Raw genomic sequence first — 9098 nt, 5'->3', positions numbered from 1 at the left:
TTTTTTTTTTTTTTTTTAATAAAAAAATTAATTTTTTAATTTTTTTGGAGTATAATTTAGTGTGGTTGAGTTTTTATTTGTAGTATAAGTCTAATGAAATTAGCTGCTGTGTCAACTCCTTATTGGTGGCACAAAAGGTGACTTTTGTGCAACCTCCTTATATAAGTTATTCTGGACACATTATTATTTGAAAGGGAAAACTACTTATTTAATTTATGAGGTATGTGGTTGTACCAAACTAATCCCTCGGATATCCAAAAATACCAAATTGATCCCTAAGATAAGTTATTTGTTTAGAATAGTCCCTACTATAATTAGCTGTTTGACATAAATTGTTAGATACACACGCAGATCTACGATCACAAACAATATATCACTGATTGACACTAGCATATATGGTTGATGACTTATTCTATTGTAAAATTACACATTTTCCAATAAAAAATAAAAAGGGGCCACCTCTTATCAGCTGAGGGGCAGGCAGCCTCTCTCTTCGTACGAAGAAATCGACCGTCCTCACACTTCAATTAAAGGGGGGCGGTTAGTTGCTCGACCCACATTCGTGAAGGACAGCCAGTCGTCCCTCATGCATCTATCAAAGGGGTCTCCCCTCACTTAACTTTGAGGAGAGGCCACCCCTTATTAAGTTAGGGGCGGTTAGCCACCCCTTTCTGAGTAAGGGTGAAGGGTAGTCAGCTAATGCGAGTCGACCCTTATTGGCTTAGCATTTTTGGAAGAGTAAAATTGTAATTCTACAATATGTTGAGTCATTAACCATGAATGTGTCAATTGGCGATTGGTCGTTGTGACATGAACGCACATGCACATCTATTAGTTTCTATCAAATAGCGGACTACATGGACTATTTTGAACAAATAGCTTACCCCCCAAAGATCAGTTTGTTACAACTGCAAACCCCATAGACTAAATAATCAATTTTTCCTATTTGAAAAAGGTGGGTTCGTTTATCTCAACTTATAGAATGTTGTGACAAATTGATGTTTCATATCACAAGTAGAAAATAAAGAATAAAATAAGTTCATAAAACATACTAAGATTTACATTATTCGTCTTAACAAACTTATATCATGGACGAAAATAATAAGAAAAAAAAATTCACTAACAAAATATTGGAGTAAAAAGTCACGGTGAAAGAAAAAAAAAAAAATCAGACAAAACTAAAAGAGTAATTATACTTTTCACTCTCATTTTATTACACTCATTTCATATCGTTGATGTTGCATGCGCTAAATGAAGGTAAATGATTTTGTTTTTTTAAGTGTCAATTCAATCAATGCCACATCCCACATAAGTCGGTGTGAAGTGAGGTGATAAAATGAGTGTGAAGAACAGATTTGTTCAAACCAAAATTCAAATTCACCCGAAGTCTTCTAGAAGAAGAGATTTTTTTTTTTTTTTCCTTTTTGTAAGTCAATTGAAATAGGAAAAATTACATGCGTTGTGGATAGGCTGTTTAAAGTCTTTCCTGTGCTCGGCAGGGCGGCTGCAAATTGAAAGCATGTCTGGCGTGTTTCCTTGTGAGAGATTTGTCTTCATCATCCTTTTCATTCTTTATATATTTAAAGTTTTAGAGGTAAATGATAAAGGGGTGACATTACTCCCGTTAATTAGGTTGATTTTTCACCAAAGCAAAATACCTACGAAAAGGACTTTGTCGGCTAAGGCAAGAAGACAAAAATTGGCAAGGACAAGCACTAACGAGGCAAGGGTTTTGGTTAGGGGGGGTGCTTTTTAAGGGACGACTTTTTTTGTTTTTTAATCCAAGCGATGACTTACTATTAAATATTGGGAAATTCTAGAATGCAATCAATTTTTCACAATTTTCCCATAAAAGCTGAGGTGACAAGCCCACTTATAATATTTTTTTATTATTTTTCAAATAAATAAAAAAAAAAAGTTAATAAAAAAATTTTAAAAAATAAAATAGGTGATCGGCCACCCAATATAGCATAGAGCCACCCCAGACAGGCGGTCTGGGGTGGTCGAAGCCACCCCATGGCCCTTGGGGGGTGGTTCGACCAACCCCCCAAGGGCCAAAAAAAAATTTAAAGTATTTATTTTTTTTTTTAAAATGGATTTGGCCTTTGGGGGTGGCTTCGTCGAAGTCACCCCCATTCCCAGCCATTGGGGGCAGATCGGCCACCCCCAAGGGCTAAACTCATTTTTTTAACCAAAAACTCTAACATTTTTTTGGCCCTTAGGGGTGGCCGATCCACCCCCAAGGGCTATGGGGTAACTTTGGCCACTCACCCTATGCTATATTGGGGTGGCTAGTCACCCCCCACCCCTTCTATTTTTTTTTAATTTTTATTTTTTAAATTTAAATTTAATTTATTTAAAAATAATAATAAAATATTGTAAGTGAGCTTGCCACCTCAGTATTTGATGAAAAAATTGTGGAGAAGTAATTAGCATTTCCCTTAAATATAACTGAGCACTGATACAGGGTACGCCTGTGCAAAATTTTTTTTTATTTTTTATTTTTTATTTTGTTTTACCCAATATAACTTGACTTATTTTAGGAGGGATAGAAATCGGAGAAAGGGAACGTTCGAGGAGTACCTTATGCAATGATCACTTCACGTGTCTGATAATATTTTGACTTTTCTTAATTATAATGGTACGTGGTTGCCCACGTGGATTGGTTGACATGCAACACCGATTTAGATTTGGTGCAATATAATACTTAGGTTTAGGTATTCTACAGGATGAAATGCATTTTTTATTTTTTTTTGTTTTTTGAGATTGTTCATTTAAATAAACCGTTTAAAATGTGGCCACAAAATAAAAGATATGAAAAGCATTGATTAAAATGTTAAATTTATCATTTGTTATCGGCTTAAATTTTTGAAAAAAATATAATAATTTAATATAATATTAAAGCCGTGAGTTCTTAAGTGTTACCGACACTGACTGACGTTTAAACGAAAGTTCAAAGAAGTTTACTCTCAAAGTCAACGCTTGTAGAAATTTAAACCATGGCCACTTGTTCTTCTACCTAACCATAGGTAATATGATATGCATAAAAACAGGAGGGCTTAAGGCTAATTACGCCTCTCCGTCTGAGACTCTACATCTTGCTCCAAACTCTCACCCTCCAAGAGCTCATAACAAAGCTCAACTTAATTACCGGCTTCTACAACTACAAGATTGTGTTTTCAGCTTTGCACGATGAATTGTTTTCCAGAAAAGGTGATGGCAACAGTGGTAGCAATATTCCTTCTTGTGGGTGGAATACATATTCCACCAACTTCTGCATCTCTTCCTCATGGTAACATTTCTCACCTTTTTCTTTCTAATTATATATTTCAACATCAATCATTTCTCACGTGCTGTGATCTTTCTTTGTCCTCAAAGGTGGTCGGAAGAGTTTGACGCTTGATGGCTCGACCAAGACAGTACCAAGATTACAGGGCAGCTTTGAAGGTCTGAACATTAGTAATAAGAAAATAGTTTCCTTCCGGAGCCTTAAAGAAGGTGGAAAATTGAAGCCACCTTCACCCGCCCATAACCGAGCAGTAGCTTGGAATATGCCTTATCACCCCGCTCCTCCGCCTCAGATTCTATGATTATCTTTATGTTCCTGAGTTTGTTCTCTGGATGTGATTCCCGAAAGGGAAGTCATATTGCATGATCGAACTTGGTGGCTCACAAACAAGTCAATTTCCTTCTTTATGTTTTTTTTTTGTTCTTTTTGAGGTGTTTCAGTCTATATACGTACGTACTTGATTGATTTAGATACGTGCATGAATCATGATGTGTTTTCCTCCCGTCTACATTATTCATCCAAACGAACTTAACGAAGGGATCTGAAAAAGGAAAGCGCAAAAGTGAGTTGTAATAGATAATGTGTATTTTTAATAAGTCAATGGGACATTGGGACTTTCTCTATTTTGGATCCCCTTCCTCTATTATAGAGGTGCAAAGTTTTTCCTCTGGAAATCAAAAACACGATCAACGCAAATAAGGAGGAGTAAAGAAGACTTAGGTAATCTTCTTTTCCTCCTCTTCATCTCTCTATTGTTTCAGCTCTTGTGAATTTCCCCCTCTCTGTCTTTGACTGTTTGGTTGCCAAGAAAATTCAGGAAAGGAAAATACAAACAAATTTTTTAATTTTATAAATCTTTCATTTCCTTTGGTCACGTGACCCCAATACAACTTCTTTGCTTAGCTAGTTTTTTTTTTTTTTTTTTGAGAGATGGAAGCAATGTAAGAATATTCCAAGACCAGTTGTAGTTTGATTTATCTCTTCTTTTTCTTTATTTTCTCATCAACCAAACGGGGTTTATATAATAGTGTACATAACCATTTCCATGATAATAACTATTCATTTTCTCAATTTAAAGAATACTTATTCTCCTTAGAATAGCTATTCCAAGTGTTAGGGTCTATCATTATTATATACTCTACCACCAAGACTATTTTATTTTACATTTTTTTTTTTTTTTAATAAAACTTAATTCATTTTTCTTAAAGGAATAATCATCCCGTATACTCAAGTACCTTAAAGTTCCATTTACAATGCTTTCAAATAGAACCACATTTTCCGAGCCTCTGCCCACATTTTCAGTTACCCTCCTACCACTGTCGTCTCTTTTGGTATATGGTCACATGGCCTCTTGCTGCTGGCTTTTCTTTGTATAGCTCTTGATTTTCTGTGGGAATATTGTTAATATACTAGATAACGTAATTGGGGCTTAATTGATAATAAATTAACAAATTAAAGATGGTTACATGGTGTTTTGGTGACCATAGGTTTATTGGAATTAATAACTCTATCTAGTTATGGACTCAGAGATGAGATTTTTTTTTTAAAAAAAAAAATACAGCCAAACACACAATTTTAATCACTAATGAAAAGTTGTACAGTTTTGTGTATAATGCAATGCATGTAATTGTGTTGGATTGGTCAAATTTGCTACATGATTTGGATTGGCATTTTATTACATTACTTGTCGAATAAATAAGCTGGAAACTCTACATGAGCTGCACATATGTATGTATTAGTTTTGTTTAATTATGTGATGGGTCTAATTAAGAAAAATGGAGAGGCCAAGGGCTGCCTTGTTTAAAAAAGAAAGGATAGGATTTTCTTGTTTTAAAAGAGAGAGAGAGTGAGAGATGGATTGTCTAGAATATAAATTTCTGGATATATAGCATTGTTATCTTCTCCTAATTATTGGAAAATCCTAGATTAAAGAACTTTTTAAAACATGCAAAGGGGGTGAATATGTCATGTGATGAATGAAATGTAGGCTGTTAAAGGGGTGAATATCAAAGCACGTCAATGCTCCAAGTAAGTAAACTATCTTAAAACTCTATCACTATGAAAAACGTCACTTATTACCGATCTTAATCTTTCATCACTTTTACAATCATATTCTTAAACTTAAAAAAAATATTAATTTAGGATTACTATCTTTCAAAAGTTTACAATGTTAACCTTCTCCCATCGCATTAAATCTAAATCTACAATATATATATATATATATATTAATATTTTTTTGAGAAAGGAATCAAGTCTTTTTGATATATCCTAGCTGTTAACCACCAAATTCTTTCTTTGAATAGTCATATATAGCTGTTGTGAGATTGTTTCCATTACTATCAACGCCAGCTACATTTGACATTATCGAAAATTCTTCCTTTGACTAGTCTGCTTCGATCTCCTCATCATCACGTGGGTAAGATATATACATCTTGGTGGTTTACAAATTGTTCTTCTACCTAACCACGGATAATATATATATATATATATATATATATATATATATATATATAGGAGGGCTTGCTCCAAACTTTCTCACCGCCCCGGTGATCATAACAAAGGTGAACCGACCGGCTTCTACAAGCTTAATTTGTGTTTTCAGGTTTACACTATGCGTCGTCGTTTTCCAGCAAAGGTGATGGCAACACTAGTAGCACTACTCTTCCTTCTTGTGGGCGATATTCCATCAACTTCTGCATCACTTCCTTATTATGGTAACAATACTTTTCTAAATGTCCTCCACTCCTCCTATTATATATTTATGAACCCTTTTTTTCTATTTCTATCATTATTTCTCACTTGCTACGATCTTTCTTTGGCCGAAAAGGTGGTCGGAAGTGTTTATCGCTTGATGTTTTGACGAAGGCAATACCAAAATTAGAAGGCAGCTTTGAAGGTCTGAAGATCAATAGTAAGAAAATAGTTTACTTCCGGAGCCTACGAAAAAGAGGTCTATTGCCGCCACCTTCACCGGTCCGAAACCGGCCAATATCATGGAAGAAGCCCGAGCCCGCACCTCCGCCGCCTCAGATTGTATGATTATCTATGTTTCTGACTTTGTTCTCTGGATGGGATTCCCGAAAGGAAAGTCATGTTCAAACTTGGTGGCTCACAAACAAGCCAATTTCCTTCTTAATGTTTTTATATATATATATATATTGAGGTGCTTTGTTAAATGTGCATCATGTCTTTTTCTCCCGTCAATTCATAAGATGAACTTAGTTAACGAAGGATCTAAAAAGGAATGCGAAAATATGAGTTATAGACTTGTAATATATATATATATATATATTTTAAAAAAGATTATTCTCACATTCATATTCATTTATGAGGAAAAAAAAATTGAATATAGGTTCATTCAATTACAATGTCATTAATACATTGAGAGGGCTTTCTCCCAGTGATCCATGCAAATAAAATAAATAAAATTTAACTGTTCAAGCAACACTATTAACACGCTAGATAGTGTCGCTTGAACAGTAACATTATTTCAAATGACACTATTCACTATATAAGATGTTGTTTTAACAGTAAAACTATTCAAACGGCACTATTCACTACAAAATGTGTCGTTTGAACAATGTTAATATTCAAACAACACTAACTAATTCTTTTAAATTTAGCGCTCGAAATTGGGACTCGCTCAACACCATACTTATAAAAAACACTACAATTTCTCTCTCTCACCCACCACTAAAATCTAAAAAAAAAAAAAAAAAAAGGTAGAATGAGAGGGGGAGGGTGTTTGGGGGAGGTCCGAAAGGCGACCCCCACCACAAGGGTGGCCCGGGAGCCACCCAAGAGTTGGCCGGAGGTGGCGCCGGCCACCTCTTGGGTGGCTTGTGGGCTACCCCATATCCCCTCGGCCTCCAAGGAGTATCTTTTATTTAATTATGAAATGCTTACATATTTATTTGATATTATCATTATTGAATTTTAATTTATTGGTGCTTTAAAAAATCTCATCATATTTAAGATGACATTAAGAAGACTCTAATACTCCAATCTTTACTCTCTTTTTTTTTTTTTTTTTTTTTGTCAAAAAAAGAGAGGGGATTTTCGCATAAAGACTGCAGCCAGGATGTGCGAGTTGCAATTGAGGCCAGAGGGATAGCCTGATAGGTGAGATTCCAAATGGCCGGCCAGTTGCTCTTCTACCTAACCATATTTAAAATAATATACGCATAAAGACAAGGGTCAGACTCAGGAGTGGTTAAGGATATTACGTCTCTCCGTCTGAGACTACTCCTCTGTCGTCCTGGCGCTCATAAACAAACCGGCTTCTACAAGCTTTGTGCTTTCAGGTTTACAGGATGAGTTGTTTTCCGGCAAAGGTGATGGCAACAGTAGTTGCAGTATTCCTTTGTGGGTGGAATACATATTCTACCAACTTCTGCATCTCTTCCTTATGGTAATTAACACTACTTTTCTACAATTCCTCCTATATATATATATATGACCCATTTTTCTATTTATATATATCAAGCTCATTTCTCATATCTGCTATGATCTTTCTTTCGCCTCAAAGGTGGTCAGAAGAGTTTATCGCTTCAATATGGCTCGACGAAGGCAATACCAAGATTACAGGGCAGCTTTGAAGGTCTGAATTACATTAGTAGTAAGGAAATAGTTTTCTTCCGGAGCCTAAAAGAAGGTCTATCGCCACCACCTCCACCCGCTGGAAACCACCAGAATAAGCCTGGGCCCGACCCCGGTCTCGATCCCGCACCTCCGCCCCCTCAGATTCTATGATTATCTATGTTCTCTGGAAAGTCATATATGTTCCAACTTGGCGGCTCACAAAAAGCCAATTTCCTTCTTCTAAGTAGGTGCTTAATTGTTGAAAGAGAAATGGATCTTTACTTTTTTACGTTCATCTTAAGGAGGAAATTTGAGATCTTTTATCCTTGTTATGTACCTACTTGATTGATGTAGATATATATGTGCGTGATTGCGTCAATCATGATGTCTTTTTCTCTTGTCTACAGTTTTCATCGAAACGAACATATAATGTGTATTTTTATTAGTTAAAGAGACATATTTTTTTTTTTTTGTTTTAATATAGAACTTCGAAATTTTATGAGCATAAAACTCTTACATCACAGAGCATACAGTTTTAAAAAATTATAGTCTAAAGTTATGAAAGTTAAAAAGTCATAAAAAAGACTTTAAGCTTCCACTAACCCATATACAATTATATTTAATAAACATATTTGCTTGCGAAGAAAAAAAAAAAAGCAAAAAAAAGTTAAAAAACAAGTTAAAAAATCAGAAAAAGTCTACAATACTTCTCAAATTAACACTAAATTTGCAATATCTTTCGAATTAAAGCTTGCATTAATGTTCCCTCAAACAACCAAAATCTGCATTAAATTCTTTTTGTTCATAAAAAGACAAAAATTCCCTTAAATTTTTGTTTTCAATAAGACAAAAATAATCCTAAAATTATGAAGAAAAAAAAGAAAAAGCAATGGGTCTTACAAAGACCCACGATGACTGCGGGTTCGCTGCAGTAGGTCTGGTGACCCACGGCAGTAGTGGGCCTATCGAAAACCCACGGTGGTCATGGGCCTTGCGAAGATGCACAATAGCTGCCGTGAATTTCTCTGTGAGAGCTAATTCTTCTCCCCCAATTGGACTTCCTGGTGGAATTATCATAGCTTATATAGCGAATAATTAATGATCCAATTTCAATGTTCTTTCACTACCATTTTCTCAACTTAAAACTCTCCAAGATTTCATGTCAAAAAATCAAAAAAAAAACTCTCCAAGATTTTACCAATCCCTGTCAAGAACCAAACAACTGCAT

The 9098-nt window shown here is 35.1% G+C and overlaps 1 protein-coding gene across 3 annotated transcripts; it reads left to right on the top strand.

Annotated features, from left to right (window-relative positions):
- The first annotated feature begins 3186 nt into the window (after positions 1–3186).
- LOC132176692 (uncharacterized) lies at positions 3187–6403 on the top strand. 3 transcript variants are annotated; one of them, XM_059588969.1, is made up of 4 exons: positions 3187–3292; positions 3379–3447; positions 5892–6003; positions 6117–6403. In XM_059588969.1, exons 1-4 carry the CDS (start codon positions 3193–3195, stop codon positions 6139–6141), a joined length of 306 nt encoding a protein of 101 aa, XP_059444952.1. In that variant the 5' UTR covers positions 3187–3192; the 3' UTR covers positions 6142–6403. The 3 variants fall into 3 exon arrangements, with proteins under 3 accessions (XP_059444952.1, XP_059444951.1, XP_059444950.1); XM_059588968.1 differs by lacking the exons at positions 5892–6003; positions 6117–6403 and having other exon boundaries at positions 3379–3626; XM_059588967.1 differs by lacking the exons at positions 3187–3292; positions 3379–3447 and having other exon boundaries at positions 5840–6003.
- The last annotated feature ends 2695 nt before the right edge of the window (positions 6404–9098 follow it).

Source organism: Corylus avellana, chromosome ca3, assembly GCF_901000735.1.
Source record: "Corylus avellana chromosome ca3, CavTom2PMs-1.0".
In the NCBI taxonomy this organism is placed as follows: Eukaryota; Viridiplantae; Streptophyta; class Magnoliopsida; order Fagales; family Betulaceae; genus Corylus; species Corylus avellana.
This window is presented reverse-complemented; position numbering and strand designations above follow the sequence as displayed.

What these genes read in the sequence shown, in the direction of transcription:
- LOC132176692 (XM_059588967.1), top strand. Translation starts at nt 5,901, where the DNA reads ATGCGTCGTCGTTTTCCAGCAAAGGTGATGGCAACACTAGTAGCACTA. An exon ending in TGCATCACTTCCTTATTATG is followed by an intron (nt 6,004 to 6,116) that starts GTAACAATACTT and finishes TTGGCCGAAAAG; the next exon opens with GTGGTCGGAAGTGTTTATCG.